The 21,624-nt window shown below is 54.4% G+C and overlaps 1 protein-coding gene across 1 annotated transcript in view; it reads right to left on the bottom strand.

Annotated features, from left to right (window-relative positions):
• Positions 1 to 16,250: 16,250 nt before the first annotated feature.
• The window catches only part of NSG2 (neuronal vesicle trafficking associated 2), a 37,044-nt gene continuing 31,670 nt past the window's right edge, over positions 16,251 to 21,624 (bottom strand). The window contains exons 4-5 of the mRNA XM_024577044.4: positions 18,437 to 18,547; positions 16,251 to 18,038 (exon numbers count right to left, since the gene is read on the bottom strand). Coding sequence (XP_024432812.1) covers positions 17,847 to 18,038; positions 18,437 to 18,547 — 303 coding nt within the window. The 3' untranslated portion in view covers positions 16,251 to 17,846. The remainder of the gene's footprint in view (positions 18,039 to 18,436; positions 18,548 to 21,624) is intronic.

Here is a 21,624-nt window from a genome sequence, read left to right as displayed (position 1 = left end):
GCAGGCGAGCGAGAGGCCAAGGCCAAGGCAGGGCAGGCTAGGACAGGGCTCTGACCCTGGGCCCTTGGGAACCTCCAGTTTCTGCAGCTTTCCAGCTGTGGTCTCTTTTGGAAGCTGTTAACTTCTCCCAGGGTGTCTTACTTTCCACGGCTTTTATGAGCATTGAAGGAACCAGACTTGAGACGGTCACAGCGCAGTGTGGCTAACCCTTGATTCCAGAGCCCAGTGGCTTGGGTTCAAATCCCTGCCACCCCCTTTCTAGGTGAAGACCTCAAACAAATCATTGACTGTCAGTTTTTTTTCCATATAGAAAATAGGTAACAGTTTTGGTTTTTAACATGATAATAAATCTCAGTAAGTGGTAGTTATTACCATGTAATTGCCCGGCACACAGGAAGTGGGAAATACAGCTCTTGGGGAGTTCATCTGAATAACTGACCTTCTCCCTTTCCAGATTCGCAGGCCTTCCTCAGTCTCCTCCCTCCATTAGATTGAGTAACTTGCCCTCCGTCCTGTTCCCCAAACTGCAGACCCACCCCCATCACAGTATCAGCAGAACCAAAAGCCCTGCATCATTGCCTCGCTTTGGTTGTGTGTGTGTGTGTGTGGAACACCAATGAACAGCCTGTCAACCTAGAACCCACATGTGCCTGACATCGGGTAGCTCCCTTGTCCCCATGGCATTAATGCCGGTGGAGGGGTGGATGTCATCGGGCTTCGCGTTCCCGGTTCTCCTTTGGGAACTGCTATGACATTTCCTCTGGGCACAGTGGGGAGCTGTCCTCTTGCCTTCAGCATGGAAAGGCCATGTGCCAGCAGGAGCCCCTCTGTGGCCGGGACCCTGCAGCTCGAGGGACTGCTCGCTCGCTCGTGGAGCTGCTGCAGCTACCACCAGGATGGAGAGGGAGCAGGAGGAGCGGGGAGCCTCCTTCACCAGGGTCCCAGCCATGGTGGCATTTGAGCACAGTGTACCGGGCAGTTCAGGAGCTGACCTGCTTCTCCACTCGCTCCTCCCGGCTACATGAAGATGAGATGAGGTGATCCGTGTGAGAGGCATCTCCTGGACCACAGGGTCCCGGGTGGACAGCCCAGAGCTCCAATCATGTGGCTTGGTAGGGCTGCCCATTGCCCCCAGGGGAGGCCTGCCACCTTAGCCTGGCCCATGGAAGTTCCAGCAGTTGGATCAGCTCAGACATCTGACCCAGGCTGGGCCAGCAAGCACCAGTCCTGCGATTTCTTTTTCCCTGGAACTTTTGGGAAAAGAGTTTTCTTTCCCTGAAGGCGTGGCCTGTGATCAAGCCATGACCGAAGGCCAGTCACAGCTGGGCCTCTGATACCAGCTACTGAAAGATCCCTACCGAACACAAGACTCAGGAGTCATAGCAGCCCACGCAGGAGGAGCAGTGTGTGGGCCCGCCATGCTGTGAGCTTCTGGAGGAAGGACACTGAGAGGTGGCAGGAACGAGTGGGAGGTCTCAGGCAGGTCTCTCAGGCACAAGACTGCCGTGGGCTCCGACAGGCCCATTGCTACCGGACGCAGGCAGAATGGAAAGACTCAGAAAGGGGATCTGAGTCTCCACACTCAAAAAGGCTTTGAATGCCTCACCAGAGCGTTCAGCTTTATTCTGCAGGCAGTATGTTCTCATTCAGGAGCTTTCAACGGAGCGAGCCGGCTTTCTGAACGAGCAACCTGCTCGGAACCCCCCGCCCTGGGACCCACAGTCCTTGTCTCCTCCTTCCTGAATCCTGTCACCTCCTGTGCGGTGGGTGCATCAGCCGCCCCCACTGCAGCCTCAGCTGAGTGGCGCTGGCATAGTGACGTCGTGCTGGGCACGATTTCCGGAAAGACCCAGCCCAGGCCACGGAAAACAGAGGTTCTATTAGGGTCTAGATTTCTTTGAGACTCAGGGACTCTCCTCTCCCGCAATCGCACACAGAAACAAAACTCAGGCAGCCTGTAACCGAGCTCTGGGGGTGTGGGGGGTGCGGTTTAGGGGAAGGCCACCAGCATCTCTCTGGTAGCACCTGCCGATGGGGCTTCCTTGTGGGGCACCACCCAAATGCTCAGAAGATGGGTGCCCACCCCAGCTGCCTCCCGCTGGACAGAGGAAGAAGCAGGCGGTGGTCCCCATTTTCTGGCTGGCCAGTGGCGGCAGCTGCTGCTCTCAGCTCCTACAAGCCATTACTTCTCTCTGGGCCTCAGCCCTACTCCGCCAAGTGGGTGTGGCAACCCCTTGCCTGCAAGGGAAGACGTGGAGACGTCCCAGCGCGTGGCTGGCATCCTACAAGCAAGTCAGAGCTGCCCCTTTCAGGTGGAGGAAGGTTCTGGGCTTCACCTTGTTCCTCCTGGGACCCCTTGGTTTGACACTTGGGGCAATTGGCCTCCTTCCAACCCTCTGTCACTGCAGGGGCTCTGCACAAACCATTTGTCATCTCACCCACCATTCCCCACACTCCCCTGTGGCCCCTCGCTCTACCAGGGACACTGACGGACCCTTGTGTGACAAGGTTCACCTCGCCCTCACAGGCCCGGCCCCTCCGAGCCCCCACGCCTGCCCGTGTGCCTCCCTGTGTGGGTTGTCACAAAGAGCTCATGAACTGGTCATTTCAAAGGGCTTTGTCCCCTGTGAAGAAGCTTGAGTGGTGAGGGGATTATTGGGGACCTTGGGGATGCTGATATCTCAGACAAGCCCCTGACTGAGTCCCCGCAGAATGTGGGATGCTCAGGGAGCCGGGTGCAGACTGTCCGTCAGAAGCTGCAGAGAGAATTCCCTCAGCCCTTCACCCCTCCCCGCTCCTCTCCCATGTCCTGGTGATATTTGGGTTCAGATATAATTCCTAAGAAAGGGAACAGAGATTGTTCCACTGGGGGCCCTGGGGCCCCCCACACAGCAGCTCCAGGGCCCCAGGCCCTCCTGTGCCTCGGACAGACGGCGAGACCAGAAGCAGCAAACCTACCGCCCCACCTGTCTCTGCAGCCAGCCCTGCTCCTTGAGCTACAAGGACCAAATCTACAGCCTTCCAGAGCTACAGTTCTCAGATTCTTACTGGTGCCTCGTTGCCATGGCTACCTGAAGCTCTCCTGTGCCACCTTTGGAACGTTAGGAGACTAGGAGATGCAGGGGGAGGCACAAACAAAGGAAGAGGATCCAGGCCGAGGCAGCTGCTAAGGGGGCACCGCTGAGCGGCAGAGCCCCTTTGTGTAGCTGGCTTCCCCCCTCTTTCCTCTGAAATAAATTACACGCACCGTTTTACTACATCCTGCTAACTAAGGTGTTCATTTTCAAAGGGAAAATCAAAATGAATAAAATGTGCCTCAGTGCCCAGGCGGGGAACGGAGAAATGTACACTGATGTTTTGACAAGTACAATGATAGGTAACAACCAGGACTTCACCTGCGCCCTCACGCTGAAGCCTCCCAGCAGCCCATTGTGCAGCTGAGCAAACTGAGTTTGAGAGCGGTGAACAGGCTGGCTCGGGTCACAGAATCAGTGCAGGGAGGGGCAGGGATGTGAGCCAGTCTCAGAGCCCTGCTGGGCCCTGGAGGTGCCACTCTCCTAGGGAACAGCCCTTGAGCCATGGGCAGCGGACTGGGCAGGCCGGCCCCCGTGGGAGAGCGGGAGGGATACCAGTTACCCGCTGGCTCCCCAGCCCAGGTGTGCTGATGCAGCCTGGAAGCAGCCCAGGCCCCGGCTGTCTCAGGAGTCCACTTTCACACCATCGCCAGCAGGATGGCTTGATCCTCCTCCCTTGGCCTCCCTAACTTCCATCTCTCCGCCCCCTACCCCTCACGGAGGGGACACCTCTGCCTAGGCGGCCCAGGATGAAGTTCAAGTGCCTTCACATCTGCCTTGAGGGGGGGGTCGGGATCCGCTAGGTTCACCATTGACCCTCCAGTACTGCCCCCTCCCCACCACAAAGAGCTTAGTATAGCTCCAGCCCACCTGAGCTCCGCTCTTTCTTATCTCTTTTCCTAGTTTTCATTTGTTTCCTCTGCCTGGGACCCGGCCCCTCCCTGGGAATCACAAGAACTCCTGAGCGAACACGCAGCCTCAGCCTGTGCCACCTCCCTCCCCTGCGAGCTCGTCCCTGATTTCTGGTCCCTTTCCTCTCCGTGCAAACTAAGTCCATCCCTCCTCTCAGCCCTTAAAATATTTACACTTAGAACACTTGTTTTATTTACTGAAATTGCCTATTTATAACTCCAACCCCCGCCTGCCCACCACCAGGCTGCCAACGCTTTGAAGACGGAGAGACGACGCCGGGCTCGCTGCTGCAACCCGAGCGTGCAACAGATGCTGGGGAATCTTTCCATGCTTCACTGGCTCGTGAGCTCACACGCAGGTGAACAGGGCACGTCCGTGTGACTACAAGTTGTTTCAGCTAAACCAACAAGAGACGGTGCTGGAATGAGCTCCTTTCCTATTTGAACATCTAGCAGGAGCTGTTGGAACCGGATTTGCGCGATAGGAACATGTCTGATCTGAGGCTGCGTAGGGGCGACGGGGCCCAGAGCACCGGGATCCAGGCGTGCTTGGGGATAAGCGGCATCCTGCCTTATCTCGGCCTGGCCATCAAGTCCAGCCAGCCCACTCACTGAGAGAGAAATGTACAGTCTTAAGTGCATTTATTAGAAAACCCCCCAGAGCAGTGGACAAGAGAGGTCTTCCCAAGAATCTAAACACGGCAGAAAAGGACAAAATGACTCACTCCCTAAATTAAGAGGAGCAAGGAAGCTGACAGCAGGAATTAATAAAACAGAATGCAAACCATACAGAATCGGTGAGTTTGATCAATGCAGCCAAAGATGGTCCCTTGAAAAGACTGACATAATAGATAATTTTCTGGCATTCCTTATCATGAAAATCAGAGAGAAGATATTAAAAAATAACTTTGGAAATGAAAGAAGTCGAGGAACCACAGATGAGTGCGATATTAAAAATGTAGGAATGCTGGGTACAACTTAACGTCAATGAAGTTAATGGCTTCTTAGGAAAACATTATTAAAATCGATTTAAGAAGAGGTAGACAACCTAAATAGATCAATAAACACAGAATAAATTTAAAAGGTAACCAAAGACCTATCCCTTAAAAAAAAAAAACAAAAAAACACTAGTGGTTTATGACAAGTGCCACAAAATTTTCCAAAAAATATATTTTCTATGATACATAAACTGTTCCAAAACATAGAACAAGATGGAAATTATTTCTCCTTAGTTTGTGAGCATAAGCCTTATGTCAAAACTAAAAAAAAAAAAAATAGTAGGCCATATTCACTCAGAAACATAGGTATAAACACGTTGAACAAAATGTTAGCAAATCAAATCTAAAAGTATATCAAAATAGTAATGGCAAAGATATTTCATTATTCAATATCAGAAAAACATTTTAACCAGTTTCACCAGCTTAATAAATAAGAGAAGAAAATAGTATGGGATGATTTTCAATAGGGACTTTTGTATGAGATGGTTTCAAAACACATGATAAAACTAAACACTTGTTTCTGTTGAAACAAAGTCATGACCTAGCAATTGATGTGTAACCAACATGGGGCCTACTGATGAAATACGAAACCATCGCCTCTTAGGACTTAAACAGGGAAGGAGGCTCTCTGTATCACCCTGCCACGCAACATTTTAGTCAGTGTCCCTGCCAATGGAATAAGGCAAGAAAAGAAAAGAAAGGATTAAAATTTCAAACAAAGAAAACTGTCAGTGCCTGTAGGCAACATTACTGTATTATCTCCCTAGAAAACCAGCTCCAAAATAACAAAACTAATAGGAGACATCAGTAAAGGGGGAATAGGTAGATATCTGAACAACGCTTAAAAGTTAATCATTTCTTTTACTACCTAATAATCAACTCTTAAGATGTAACTGAAATTCCCATTCATAACAAAAACAAAGAGACATGCATAGCATCCCTAGGAATAAATCTAATAAGAACTGTGCAAGACCTACATGTCGAAAGTTATTAAACTTGATGAAATGAATGTTAGCAACAATGAAAAATCCTGAATAATGAAGTTTCATGCCATAATCCTGGATGGGAGATAAACTGGAAAGATGTCAATTGTCTCCACACAATCTCAATATTCAAAGGAATTGTAATCACAATTTTGAATGGCCGCCCCGCGGGACTCCACTCGTCTGCTACTCCTTGGCCTTATTTCCCATGCCCACGCTGGTCCCGGCTCATCCAGCCCAGCTGGGGAATTCCGACCCTGCCATCGGAAGTATGTGCAAAGCACATGGCAAAGCCACTGCACCCAGACACCTGAGCAACAACCTCCACTCCCCGAAGAGAAGCAAGAAGCCACGTGACCCTCCTGAGTGCCCACCTTTCCTCATCGCTCCCTGGCCTGTTATGTTATAATTATTTTTGTTTATAAACTGTCTATTTCCCACAAGAATGAGGGCAAGCAGAGACTTGATTTTGCTCACAGGCCGTCCTATCTCCAGCACCTGGAAGCACACCTGGCCTCGTAGACTCTCAAAAGCCCTGCCTGGTCTCGAGCAGCATGCGTCCCCCGAAAGCCTGGAACCTCTGTGATAGGATCCCCATTGTGGATGGGCCCTTCTGATTGGTGACCTCCTACGTTTGGGCACAGATGGCCCTTCCCCTTCCTGGTGGGCAAGTCTCACTTCTTCCCCGCAGAAGTTCCCAACAATTCTTGAACCATCCACCTTGTGGGCCTCGGCCATTTTTCTCCTTTGCACCTTCATTTCCATTGCCTGAATAACTTAATTCCCAAATCCCTGCAGCAAGGACAAGGCAGGGCTGTAGCCGGTGCCGCTGGTGACGTCTGGGACAGCAGTGGCGGAATTTGCATTTTTCTGAAAGCTCGTCCTCATAAACTTCCCTGCATGCCTTGGCCAAGGATCCGTCAGACTAAAAATCTCCTATTTCCATCCACGGCCAGACTCAAGGAGAATTTCTAATTTTCTGTCAAGCCCCTGGTGCTCAGCAGGTTTCTTGCCTATGGTTTTGCTTCACCAAAAAATATTGAATCTTGAGGAAAAAGCCACAGTTGGTCTAGCCTTCCCACAGGCTTTCATGAGAAGAGATTCCACCAGCCTGAACCAGCAGTGATGTGCATCCCCACAGGGATTTGGGGGTACTCCGTCATAGGACAGGGCCAAAGGAGCCCCCAGGGGGGCTCACAAGGGTCTGGTAAACGGGCTCACTTGGCCCTGAGGCCAGGGCTCTGAGAAAGGTGGCCTGCAGCGTGGGAAGAGAACAAAAGCAGCCATATGTGACCTTCAAGACAGGGGAAAGGAGAGCTAACACCCCCCGGGGCCACGGCCTCTTCATCGATGAAATGGCTGGAAGCACATCCCCTCTCTTGCAGTTCTGGGCTGTTACCTGAGACCAGGGGCCCACCCTCAGTGTGTCTATGACTTGTGACTAATCCCTCTGCTGAGAAAACGGGTTTGGCACACAGTGGTTTTGGGAACCATGTGACCGTGACCGTGAAAACTCTGAGCTGAGCCCTGGGCCGAAGCCTCCTGGGAGGTGGCAAAGGAGCTTAAGCCCTGTCCGCTGCCTTGGGAGCATCTGTCATGTGTGTGAAGACTTAAAAAGGAACGTCTGCCAGTGGTGGACGGCCCATCAAGGCAGCTTCTTCCTGCAGGCCCTGGCGACAGAGTGCAGCACTGCCCGCTGCCAGCTGTGGCATGGGGACCGTGACCTAGCCTTGCGGAACTCGCTTCTGCAGCTGGAGAACTCCCTTCTTCACATCCACCTTCTGCAGTGGCTGTGGGACTTTCTGAAAGCATAAATTGAATAGTGTGGGTTCAACATTTAATACTGCACCAGGCATGCTCTTTTGAATTTTATGCCAAGCAAGGAATATTTAAGGGTGACGCAGCTGACACATGATGGAAGGAATGGAGCCCACTGAGGACCCACGGCTGCTGGTCTTTGAATCTTGGTTCTCAGCAGCTTTTGCTGCATCACCCTCCCTCCCTTCCCAGCCGGAGGCAGGCTGCCCTGGCAAGCAGGCGGATGGGTGCTGGGAGCGGGACACATTTGGATTCCAAGTCCGGTTTCACGAGTCACCTGCTAGGTGACCAAGGCTGGCTGGCTGAGGTCCTGGATCTCTAGATCTTCCCACAAATATAGGTGGTAGGAATGATAGTCCCTTCCTCACAGGGCGTTGTGAGGATGAAATGGTGTGGGGTGCATGGGGCTGGACCGGGGTGAGCGGCAGCAGGTGTGAACTAACAGGCCCTGGTCCTGCCACTGTCAGGGCTCTGGTCTCCTGGGGCTGGTGAGAAACAGGGAGAGGGATGGAGGACATGCCACGTGAAGGGGTCCTGGAGGGGTGTCATTGTCACACCAGGATGAGGGAGAAGAGAAATGAGTTCCCATGAGACCCAAAGATACCCCAGTCCCAGGATAACTGGACAGTTGGTCACCCTAAAGGCGTGATTGAAACAGCAGCACCGGGAGAAGCTGGGGGAAACAAAGGGGGTGTCCCAAGGGATGCCCTGAGGGGTCCCCGGGAAGGAAAGCTCAGCACCATGGACAGCGCCTTGCAGCAGAGCCCTTGCTCAGAGCAGAAGCTCCAAACCCGGCATTCATGTATAAGGACATCTTGTCAACCACCTCTGCTGGCTGGGTCGTACAGACATTGTTCCCCAAATCGGTGAGTCCCCTGCCACAGGACTGTCACCGTCACCAAGACAGGAGATGCTGAAAGAGCCATTGAGCCTGTGGCCCAGGAGTAAGCAGACACCCAGAAGAAGGGCAGGAGTCAAGATTAGGGGCTCGAACAGGGAAACTGAGGCCTGTGCCCACCGCCCTGAAAAGAGCCACTGGTGGTGAAGCGCTCAGAGAAATCTGCAACAACGTCCCCGTGAGTACTTCACCCTTTAAAGAACGCGACTGCAACTTCATAAGCCGTGACAAGCGTGACCATCGGGATGACAGCTAACATTTCTGAGCATTTCCCGTATGCCAGTCACCCACGGGGTCATCTCTTTTAACCCTTACCACTGTCCTATTTATCGTCCAGGTGTGGTCTCCATGCCCATCACACAGATTAGGAACCTGAGGCTTCCAATCTCATTTCACTTGCCCAGATCCCCTGGAGCAACAGAAGAGTTCCAAAGGCTGGCCGGCCAAGTCCTGGGTGCCACTCTCTACACCCAACACTGTGAGTGAGGGAGTGTGTCCCACACGAGATCTATTGCCCAAAGGAGAGGGGGATTTACGTGCTGGGGAGGTAACAGCCCCACCCCTGCCCCCCGCACGGCCAGGGAGCTGCCATTGGACGCCTGCCTGGGGCAGCCACTGCCTTTGGTGCAGCCTAGTCTCCGAGTAAGCCCTGCCTAGGCCTGTGTGTGTGTCCTTATGGAGTCATTAAAACAGAACACAGCACAACACCCTCCAGATGCAAAGTCATTGACCACACCCCCCGCCCGCTCCAGCCCCCGAAGGCGTGTTTTCGCATTCCCCGTTTTCCCAGTTCTGTTGTTTGTAACAACTGGTAAAGAAATCTCTCTCAGTGTAACAAACCCATTGTATTCTATCTCCACAAAAACAAGGTGTAGAATCCTAAGAACCTCATTAACAGCTCTTTTCCAAAACAATCAGGCTGCTTGGCTGTCGGAGGTGTTGGACTCAGCCCTGAAGACTCTACTTGCACAATGTGGGAATTATTGTAATCAATCGTCCTCCCCTTGAAGCACTAAGTGGGCACCTTTTTTTTCTGGAGGGGAAACACAGCAAACCTTTTCCCAACAACAAGTAAGTCACAGAATGAGAAGCAGTTGGCCTAGTGGTCTGAGCTGCCCAGGGGAGAGCGCCCATCCTGGCCTGCTCTGTGACCTGGGGCAAGTCACCCGACCCTTCAGACCTCAGTTTCCCCATCTGTAGCAAGTACAAAGCAAATACTCACTAGCATTACTGTTTGATATCTTGATATGATGTCATCAAATTAGGATTCTGCTCTTAGCTAATTGCCAACCCCTCTCCCTGTGTTCTTGCCCAGTGTTCAGGTGACAAGTTTGCCACTTACATTCAAGGAAGTCACCCTTTGCCCCCTCCTTCCCCAGGAGAAGCAGGATCATAAAGTGCAGAGACGGGAAAAGACGACCCAGCTAGGTTCCCAGGCCTCAGCTTCCCGCCGGGCCATCTCTACCTCTGGTTTGTTGTGAACATGGTTGAAAGTGTGTAAGATGTACCCCTCAGCACCCAGCACATAGCTGCTGCTCCACAGTGGGCTCTGTCCCTTCCAGTGCCCACTAAGGCACCTGTGCTCTCTTTGTTCCCGAGAGGGAAGCAGGACGAGGTCCTTGTCCTCACTGGGGCAGAGGTAAACCGACCTTGCCGAGGGTAGGCTCTGTCCAGGGGTTCTAGTCCTGTTCTCTTTTCAAAGCTCCACACTGAGCTGTCTCCTTCGTTCACCAAAACCTGCTGAGTGCTCCCCATGGGCCCAGCTGTGGGCGGGCTGGAGTTATGGAGAGCCTGGCCGGGAGCAGAGGCCGCTCCGAGTGTGGTGGTCAGCTCGATGTCTCCTCTCTCTAAGCCTCCTCCTTTCTCCTCCCTGCTATTCTTCCTCTCATTGCCTCTCTCCAGGGCGGCCCCACCCACACAGCCAGCCACACTCTGATGCTTGTAATAATCAGGGTGTCAGTTTTAAATACTGGTGAGCTCAAGGGAGACAACCTACTTGTTAAAAAAAAAAAAAAAAAACACCGAACAAGTGGAATATTCCAGTTGAGCTCACCCATTAGCACAGACCTTGGTGCTCAGTCTTGTACAATGCTGTTATATGGCGCTCATTCATTCATTCATTCATTGACTTATTCATTCTCCAAAGAAGTATTTATTTACGAGTATTTATCTACTAGGTGTCAGACATTGTTCTAGGCCAGAGGTCAGCAAACTTTTTCCATAAATGGCAAGGTAACAAATATCCAAGGCTTTGGAGGCCGCGTGGGTTTCCGTCCCGGCTACCCAACTTTGCTGCGGTAGCACAGACAACCCAAAACCAGTGAGGGCGCGTGTTCATTCACAGAAACAGGAGACAGGTGGAGTGTGCCCACGCCTGCTCTGGGCGCCCCCTCGCGCCTCGCAGAGGCCAGGGCGACAGGTAGGACAGAGGGCGCGATGATGCCGGCAGTTAATTGCATACGGAGTGTCTGCCGTATGCCCGAAACTTTACCTAAGCTGTTTCATTTATTTTTCCAACGACCCTGTGAAGGAGGCATTATGTATGGTCGCATGCAGGAAACGAGGCTCAAATGGGTGAAATGACTTGTCTGGTCCTTGTGGTGGTGACTGGTGCAGCCAAGACCATCTGTCTGTCTGTCTATCTTAGAATTAGAATTCAGAAGTGGTATGATTCCTCAGGACCAGAGTAGCGAAGTCAGACACTCTCTAACAAGTTTGACCTGGCCGATGGGCAAAGGTAGTTTAAGCAAATGGCCTGGCCATGCAGGCGAGGGGCAGATATTTTTCACCATTTTCAGGCAAATACTTAACATACAAACAATAGTCAGTTCTGCCTCTTACAACACTTAAAAACTTGTGATTTAAAAGAATCTACGGACCAACCTAAAAATGTGCAAGAGAAAATGAAGCTTCCTTAATTATTACTGTCTTGGGGGATTTTGAGTAAAATCGTTTGAGGGCCCCTGATTGGGCTGCCACCCTGTAGCCAGGCTCAGCTTCTCAAGGCATTCCTTCTGCACAAACACAGGGCTCTTCTCAGCGGGAAATCTGGAGAATGGAATTCTCCCCAGCTCATTGCATTAAGGGCCAAAACTAATAAAGCTGTCCCTCTGCTTTGGGGAAAGGAAATTTATGTGCAAAGGATTTTGCTCGGCCACAGGAAGGCTGTGGCTGAAAGGGAGACGCATCAGAGAGGAACAGAATTGCCGAGTGTCCTTCTCAGTCACGTTCCCCAGGCCTCTGTGGAAAGAGGCTTTTCTTCCCAGAGCCGCAGGAAGGGTCTGCAGCCAGAGCCCTGGCACAATGCTGTGCTCATTGCTTTTCAGCAGAGCGGAGTCTAAAGCCCTCGGCCATCATCCCTGTCACAGAGAGGACAGTGCTCTCTCCGATGAGAAGGCGTCCGCCCCAGCAGCCACCCCATCCACATGCCTAGCAAGTGTGGCGGGCGAATGGGTTGTCTGTGGGGCTGCCCCAAGCGCAGCACAGCCAGGCTTTGGGTGTGTTACTGAGCAAGGGGCTGAAGAACAAATTAAAAGCGCTGCTTCTCAAAAAAAAAAAATAATTACAACCCAAGTACAGAACAACCATTATTCAGAACTGCCAGGGATCGAGCTGAATGGAAGTCCATAACTACAGAATTAAAGAAGAAACCACATCGAGCCTGGTAGGAGGGATGGAGATGTGGAAAGGGCTGGCCCCACACCCACGTGTGGCTGATAAAAATCGGGAGGGATATCTCAGGAGCAAGGGGTCCCAGCCCCACACCAGGCCCCCCAGCCCAGGGCTCCAGTGCAAGGAAGAGAAATCCCCACAGTTTCTGGCTGTATACATGAGTAGGGATTGAGGCTGTGGAAGACAGAAATTTCTGGGGTCCCAGGCAGCTCCTCTTAAAGGACCCATGCATGCCCAGGCTTACTCACATTCACTCCCTCTGAGCTCCAGCGAGGGGCAGCAGCTTGGAAGGCACCAGAGGCATATGGGGAGGAACTGAATTGTCCAGCATCAGGGAGAGAGCTGGGGGACAGCTTTCTCCCAGACAGAAGTGCTGGCAGAGGCCACTGTTCCTTTTCTGAGCCCTCCCCCAACAGAGCTGGCAGGTGGGGGGCTATATCTGAGACTCCATCAACCTGGCTCACACTGTTTGCCCCGCCCTGGTGATTCCCGGAGGCTCCGCCCCACCCAGCTTTCAGGTCCACCTGAGCTGTTTCCAGAGGCTTTTCCAAATGAATGGCTTATCTCGGCTCAAGCTTCAGATTTTCCTAAATCTGTCAAACAGTCAGCATCTGTCCTCAGCGAGCCCCGTAAGTCTTGCTAAGTGGCTCCAGGCCCAGGACTAGCAGCAGCTGGCCTTGGTTCACAGCTTGGCCTTGCTGGGGCCCCTCCAAGCCCAGCACAATAGCAGCCATCTGCAGATTGCTTTGTAGCTTATGCCGGGAGTCCTCAGACACAACACGGGCTGGCTGACCTTGGCCTGCACCTCCTGGGAGGCCCCAGAGGCTGTGCACCCATGGACGGCTGCAGCCCAGGTTGGAGCACCACCACCCAACCACCTCCACAAGCGACACACCGTCAGAGTCTAAGCCATAGCAACCCTGTGAGGGGGAGGGACTGTTTTACAATAATTCCAATTTACAAATGAAAAATCTGAGGCTGAGTAAGAGGCTTGAATTCAAGATGTAGTAGCTACAATTTGTTGAGTACCTGCCACAGATAAGTTAAAATATTTCATTGAGTTTTTGCAAAAAGTGGCAGTGGGTACCATTGTTGTCCCCATTTTAAAGATGGGGACACGGAAGCTTAGAGAGAGGCAGGGAGTTGGCCAAGGCCTAAGATCCAGGAGGGGCGGAGCCTGGAGGCCTGGCTCCTCCCAGGGACTCTGTGCTCCCCTCTGCCCCGTGCCCCACCCCACGCCCAGCACAATGCTCACCAGGACCTCCGGCTGCAATGAAAATTACATCATCCCACAGCCTCTGGTCCTTGTTTCCAAAGGAAACGGAGGGGCAGAGACGAAGACAAGGACAGATCGAGAGACACAGAAGACAGAGAAGAATAGAGAGGGAGACAGAAGGCGTCCAGAGAGGGGGTGGCCGTGCGGCAACTTCAATTATGAGCGCTGGGCCTCGGTTCTCAGAAAGAAATCATTTCTGAGAGACGGGAGGACTCAGATAAACACCCTGCTGTGCCAGACGGGAGCCAGATCTACAGAACGGCAGGGACGTTGCCGTGGAAACCAACCCTTCCCCAGCAACTGTTCAGGAACACTGTTTTTTAAACAGGAGATGGTGGCGTGTGCTTCCTGGAAAAATTATTGGGGATTTCTTTCTTGTCCTTTTCCCACGACTCCCCATCTGGACTAGAGCACATCACACACACGGGGGGTGGGGGGACACATTAGCAGCAGTTCTTCCAACGAGGGGTCTTTCAACTTCCCAGAAGAAGGTCTGTCTCCCTAAATGTCTTCTGACAGGAGCACTGCTGGGATCACCCCAGGCGCCACCTCGGCCTCTCCTGAGCAGGCTGGTTGTCCCTGTCCCTCCCCCCATGCCCACCCAGGCCTGGGCCCCAGGGAGTGCCAGCGGGTTCCCATGCATGTTGGCTCTCTGTGCCCAGTGCACCCCGGGGGAGCCATCCCGGAGCGTCTCTCCTGCCACTTCCACAATGCTGTCCCCGTGGGCTGGTGGGCCTGCGCTGTCTTCTCTCCACCCGCCTGGATCCCTCCCGCTCAGCTTTGAGGCCAGTCCCTCCATGGACCCTTGGCTGACACCCCTCCTCCTCAGAGCTGCCGCCCCACCAGGCCCCCTGCACCCCTAAGGTCATGTTCCCCAGGCCGGCCAGCAGATGAAAAAGTGTGCAAAAGTCACACACAGAGCTTGTTCTGCAAATGAAGGTGCCGTGTTTAATCCTCATTTCCTGGCTGCCTGACCCTCTCCCTGTGAAACCCCGTCCTCCAAACCCCAGAGCGGCTCTCTCCTGACCAAATTCTTCTGGAACTAACCTCCCAGTCCCTGGGTATTCATGGGGGCAGCTAGGTGCCCCCCTTCTTTCTGATGAGAAAATTCTGACTCCGCCAGAAATAGCATGGGGACCCAGGGTCCCCCCCTCAAGACAGCCCTTCCTGGTCCCGTACACGCTCCCTTCTTTCCGGCCGCACACTCGCAGCGTATATTTTGAGGCAATGGGGTAGCAGATGCATTTGTGACAGTGTTTGAACGTGTGTTCATTAAGTCTTTAGCTGACTTTATGTAACTGAAAAAAGTACTGGGTGTTTATGAACTGGCCGTACAGATCAACCTGCTCTGGCAGACCTGACCCCTGGCCTGGCTTTCCCGCTCCCCGTGCCCTGACGGAGGCCAGAGCCCAGAGCTGGTGGGTGCGGGGAGGCTGACCTCAGGCCCACACTCCGCAGCCTGGACAGCCCCAGAGGGCAGGAGCGACGCTTTCTTCCTTCTCCACACCAGTCCCGCGCATTCCCTCGCAGCTCTGCTACAGCCAGGAGCTCGGAGTCTCAGCCTCCAGCTCTGCCCCAGCCCCTCCCGCAGTGGCTGCCGCCTGAGTTGGAGAGGAGGTGTGAACACAAACTATCAGCCGCCAAGCAGCCTGCAGAGATGAGCAGTCCGTGCTGCACAGCAGCGCGGTTAAGACGCTGGCACCGAAACCCGTGGGATGGAATCACAGCCCGTGGCTTCCTAACCGCGTGAGCAGGAGCCAGCCGCTGCTCTGCCTGGGGTGGTGGTGGGGGGGGCTCCCTCCCTTCATCTCCAGACAGGGTGATGCAGAGGCGGCAACCACCTCACAGAAGGTATCTGAGCTGAGACGCAAAGCACTTAACAAGTGGCACATGGCAAGAGGCACTGACGCGCTGCTGTCCTGGACGTGAGCCGTGGACACAGAGGACAAGCTGGATCACTTTCCTGGTGGCTGCCACTCCCAGAGGAATGACCTGCACCTGAGCCATGCAGGCTGCAGAGCCAGTCAAGGGACCGCACACACCGGGGTTGGAATCCCAGCTCATCGGCTATAGCCCTTGGGCACCTCTTCATCCCTCGGGAGCCCCAGTTTCCTCACCTGTCAAGTGGGGGGTCAAGAGTCCCTGCCTTCCAGGGTGATAAGATTTAAGTGAGCTAATCGTGCAAAGGGCCCCACCCCTTGCCCATCACCTTCCTCCTCAAGCTGTTGGCTCCCGGCTAACAGTGTTATGTTGGTGGCACCCAGATTCTTCTTTTGCGGGTCTGTCTGTGCATTGACTCTGCCTCCCGACTTCAGGGCTGTGAGCAGGCATCATTGTGGCTAAATGCCCGTGCCCCATGCAGCCTGGCCCTCAGCAGGTGCTCACGGGGCGAAGGATGCTGGGCTGCAAGGTAAGCGGCCAGGTGCATCTCTTGGTCCTTGATTCTGACCTTGGCCTCATTCAAGCCCCAGGTGCCTAATGATTGGGGGGTACCCTACTGCCCCACTCCAGCACCAGCCTAACAGCACACTCTGCCCCCAGAGCTCACCCCAGCCCCGAGGACCTCGGAACCCCAGCCTCTTCCCTGCCGGGCCCACTGAGCAGGAGATGAAGTCGCCGAGGGAGGTCATGGGGCTCAGACACATCGATCTTTATTTGTTTTCCGTCAGAAAAGTTCAAGAATTACACCAAAAAATACTTTAGCCTCTGCTACCTACTGACAAAAATACACCACAAAATTATAAAGCGCTCAGCGTTTTGGCTAGGGGCAATTTGTTATTCGGCTTTAAGTGACAGATGAATTTACAGGTGACTTGAGGTGACGGGGCAGAGCGGTGCGGGGAGGGAGGAAAAGTCGGACGGTGGTGTTTGGCAGGACAGTTGGCGCCTCGCTAGTCTTGTGACCTAGCTGCTGTGAATGATGATCCCAGCAACAGAGCAAGCTGCAAAAATGCCCTTTCAATGGCCTGTTGGAGCTTCGAGGGAAAACGGTACCACTTCTCAAATTACCAACTCTCCAGCCGGGTCTGGCCTTTTGTCCTGGAGCTGACTCCCCCACTGCCCCCCAGAGTGGGCCTCCCCAAAATGTTAGCAGGAGAGTGTCGTTAGTGTGCTGAGGGGGCTCAGGGAAGTGGGGGGCCTGGCCTGGCCCGACACTGCCTCCTTGTCAAGAACTTCTAGAACCAGATCAGGGAGACTGGAGAGACACCCCCTGTCAACACCACGGAGTGGGCTACAGATGGGCATATTTCTCCACTTCCCTTAGAAATGATCTGCCTTGTGGCAGCTCCCGTCTTAAAGTCCCCCCGGCTGTCACCTGGTCATGACCTCCATCGTTTGGGAAGCAAACAACCGAACCAACACTTAAAAATCAGGTACCTGTGCTTACGATGTGGACAAATGTCACACGCCTGTCCTGTCCTGCCTTCTTCCTGCCCCCCTTCTTTCCCCTCCCACCTCCACCATCTCATAAACGTGGGCAGTGTCCGAGTGTAGATCTAGAAACGCGAGAAGAAGGCCCTGCCTGCCCTTTCCTCGGTGCTCACTGACACCGCACTCACGCCCAGCCGGCGAGCTCGGAAGCCCTTTTGCACAAATTTGTGCTCATCTCGCCAGCGCCCCCTGTTGGGGGCCGTGCACTTTGACTTGTGTGCTTCCAGGGCTTACTATCATCAACACCAGTCCCTGTCTCCCACTCCACCTTCCCCACCTTCCCAGTTCCTGTCCTGCGGACCAGTGGCCACCCAGACGCCCGGCCTGCTTCACCACAGGTTCCGTGCCTTGGGGAGCCCACACAGGAGCTACACTCTCTCGTCTAAGCAGCCCAGGGGGGCTTTCCTCCCTTCAGCGTCTTCTACTTGCAGCCAGTTTAATCCTTTTTTTTCCGTTCGTGTTCTCTGCTTCTTTCCTGTTGGGTTTTTAATTTTTCCTAACAAATAATAAGCAGTGGCTTTGAAAATATCTTACATGGGAACAGTCAACACGAAACATGCCTTTGTACATGAGCCTGACTTGGGGACGAATCAACAATACCAAAGACAAAAAGAAATACCGATTCCGACAACTCCAGTGCTTGGTAGCTCAGGTTGAGTCCCCCCACCCCGCCCCAGCCCCCCCACCCCCCCCATCCCAGGAGTACAGCGTGGTCTTGTAACTGGAGCTTGGCTTAGCCAACGGGGGTCCCCCCTCCACCCCCCATCCTGGCTGCGGTGGGCCTCTAATGGCCCTGGGTCTTGGGTGGTTTGGGCTCATGGATGACGGCGGCCGCCGACAGCCATGGCCCGATGGCCCGGGCCGTACTCTGCTTGGCCACGCTGTAGTGGCTGATGACCGTGTAGAAGCGGCTTCTGGAGCTGGGGTCCTGGGCTGAGTAGTAAGCATCCAGGGAGGCCGGGATACAGCGCTTGTGCTGGGGACAAGAGAGACAGAGTCAGGGGCAGCTCGCAGACTGCTTCCAACCCACTCTGCAACACGGCCGCCCCATCTGGGGACCACAGCCAGAGAGCAGGTGACAGGCAGCACCCGGCCTGGGCCCCCCCGGCATCAACACCATCACCACCGTCAACTTAGATGAGAGGAGGATTGGTCGATGTCTTGTCTTCGCTGGCACCCAGATTCTGCCGGTGGCAGCCTCCCTGCAGACTGTCTGAAATGTGGCCATGAGTTTTCAGCTTTGCGTGAAGGACTGGGTCCCCAGTAGGAAGGAGAGCCCCTCCCCTAAGACGGCACTCCGCAGAGGGGGCCTGACATCACAGGGGCCACGCGGCAGGGGCGAGGGGAGTCCCTCACCTGCCGCAGGGCTCTCACCTTATAAACGAAGCCCTCTGGGCAGCTGTGGTCGTAGGTGAAGGCTTTGTAAACCACCAGGAACACGATGCAGGCGAGGAACGCGAGGGCCAGGCTGACGAGGATGGTGACCTGGAGGGAGACACCATTGATAGCCACCCGGCCTTACCCTCCAGCCTCGGTCCCCACACACACCCAGGCAGGGGGGCGGGGGACCCAAGAACCGGCTCTGTCTCAGCTCTGTCGCTGCCTTCTGCTCTCTTTGGGCCTTGGTTTCCCCCTTCTGCCACATACTTTCTAAAGTTCCTTCTTGATCCAACGTGTGACCCCCCCCCTCATTTATATTTCCTGTTAACTGCCTGGGAATGGGTGACGGGAGTGTTCCATCGCCACCACCCCGATGCCAGTACCGAATTCCAACCTCAGACACCTTCCCAACCGCAGCTCCTGCTGCCCCCTCCCCTGCTGAAGGCCTCCCCCCTACCCCCCACCCCTGCATCGTCCCATCTCGGGAAATGTCAGTCCCACCTTCGCAGTCACTGAGGTCAAAATCATGAAGTCATCCCAGACTCCGTTTTTCTCACATCTACGTTCAGTCTACCAGCAGATACATCTGTAATCTGACCGTTTCTTGTCACCTTGGTCCCCTCCACCCTGGCCAACACCATCACCACTTCTCACCTGCAGCAGCCACACAGCCTCCCAACCAGCAGCCCCCTTGACCCCCCGGCAGGTTCACATAAACGCAGCCGGAGAGACCCCTTCAAAGTCCAGGCCAAGGCACGACCCTTCTCTGTTCAAAAGCACCTAGTGGTCCCCAAATTGCCCAGGGGGAGAGCCCAGCTCCTGATGATAAACTACAAGCAAGCTTTACAAAGTAGCACAGCGCCGAACAACCTGGGGGACCAAGAGGGTTGGGGAGTAACTGGCTGATTTCAGTGGCACTTCCGGGCCCACACTACCCACCCCAGCCCCTGGACGAAGGGGCAGGGACTCGCCCCATGACACTGGGCATCTACAGCTACATAACCTGTATTTTTTCTCACGCTATTTTTAAAAGCTGATGGCTGAGTCAGCTGGCCTCGAAATATGACAGAGAAGGTTCTCATAGAGGGAAGGATTTTTGGATTTAGAAGAAAAGTAAACCACGGCTTCTGAAGCAGCAGAGCCTGAGTGGGCCCCTCGGTCCTCACCACCCTATGCCCGGCCCCTGAGCATTTCTCGGTCTGCAGCTGCATTTGGCTACGATAGTGCAACAATGCAAGACCAGGCATGCCACACACTTACTCTGGGAGGACATGTCCCCTCCAACGCGGTGTCCCCAGGGTTAGGGAGAGAGAGAGGAGGAAAACAACCCTCCCGCTGCATCAGCCCAGCCAGGACGCTGATCCAGGACCCTCGTGACGGGTGGAAACGTGATCTTCACAGACATTTGTGTTCCACGGTATATGGCCCCTTGAGGCCCAATAAACCGCCCTTACATGAAGAACACAGACCCTGGGCTCCTCAGAGCCACAGACCCACTCACATCAGGGGAGTGGAGCTTCGTGGGGAGATAGAGCTGCTGGCGGGCCCTCGTCTTTTGTAAGCGACAGCTGGAGCCTACAGGGACACAATCAGGCCACCCTGTGCCTCACTCCTGGCTTGGCCCCAGAGGTTCTGACAATGGGGTTTGAGTGGGAAATGCGAGGGGACGGCAGGCTCCATAAACCCAGCCCCGGGGACACCCTGGTTTCCCAGCCTCCTCTGCCGTAGCACCCAGCACTGAACTGAGTGGGGTCTGGAGCCAGGCTGTCTAGACAGAAAGCCCAGCTCTGCCCCTCGCTGTGTGACTCTGGACAAGTTGCTTGCCCTTGGGAACCCTCCGCCTTCCTCCACCTCCTTCTCCCTCGATGGGAGGGATGCTGCTGGCGTCCTCATGCTGGCTGTCGGAAGACAGAATGTGGCGGTGCACGGAGCCCTGGGGACAGGCCTGGCCCCGGGTCATGACCTCAGTCAGCATCCCTGGAGTGCGGGCATGAGGACATCACTGTGAGTCCGTGCAGCCCTGTGGGGCAGGTGCCATCCATGTGTCCATTTTGCAGATGGTCTTTCAGAGGCTGAGGCAATGAGTGGCTTTCCATAAGGAAGGGCACAGTGCGGATTTGAACTCGGGTCTGAAGTCCCCCTGCCTAACCGTACCTGATACTGTCCACCCATCTGTAACTACATTAGTGTTTCTTTTTATTAAAAACCCGTTGCCCCCGATTATAAAAACAAGACTGGAAGTCCAAGAGGGAAAACCCTCGTTATAATCCTGTTTTTACGTGCTTCCTATTCATTCTGGCCACGCGCAGCCCTGCAGAAATCTTTGCTCCTTCTGCGGGTTCTCATTTCGCCCCCCAGTGGCCCATCCGGAACTCCGTGGTCACAAAGCACACCCTCACATACCGAGTGGGGCCACCCCAGGACCGAGGGAGGCCTCGGCTTTGCCATGTGCACATGACTCTTCACCCCACGCGAGTCTACACAACACCACCGGGAAGTACCGCCGTGACGATTTCCGTGTAAACGCCAAAGTGACAGACTCGTGCTTCGTGCTGCCCTCGCTGCCCTTGTGCGTCCTGAGGGCTGAATCTGGTTCAGGCGTTTCCTCAGTATGAGGACCAGACCATCGGGTGTTACACTGTGCTGCCGTCCGCTGTGACCGGTCCTCTCCCAACTACCGACAGCCCCCAGAGCAAGGTGCTCTCTGTCCTCGGGCTTCCGGAGGCCCGCGGGTCCTGCTCCCCGGAGGGTTTGCTGCTGGTTTGTGCGGCTGGGCCAGAAGAGCACCTCAGGCGTGGACCGTCAATTCCCTGGCCTCTCCTGCCTCCCCCTCCCGATGCATCGTCCCTGCTGGCCACCGAAGGATCTTCCTAAATTACTCTTCTGAAGAGTTCGCGATGAGGCTAAAAATCCCACGTCGCCCCATGTGGGGCTGACTTCGAGCCCTGACACAATGGGCCTACAACCTTACTGAGGCTCAGAACCATCTAAGGAGATGGATCAGACACAGAATCCCGGGTCCCACACCTAGAGGCTCTGGTCCCCTCTCTGCCACCGCACCAGGAACCAGCGTCTCCACGCAGCTCCGGCTTCTGAAGAGAGGAAGGCAAGAAACTCGCACCTCCGCTGTCAGCACGGTCCACCGATGCTCCCGCTCAGGCCCGCCCTGGGGCTGCCTGGCA

This window comes from Desmodus rotundus, chromosome 6, assembly GCF_022682495.2.
Source record: "Desmodus rotundus isolate HL8 chromosome 6, HLdesRot8A.1, whole genome shotgun sequence".
NCBI lineage: Eukaryota > Metazoa > Chordata > Mammalia > Chiroptera > Phyllostomidae > Desmodus > Desmodus rotundus.
Note: the sequence above shows the minus strand (reverse complement) of the source record. Positions and strands in the feature narration are given on the sequence as shown.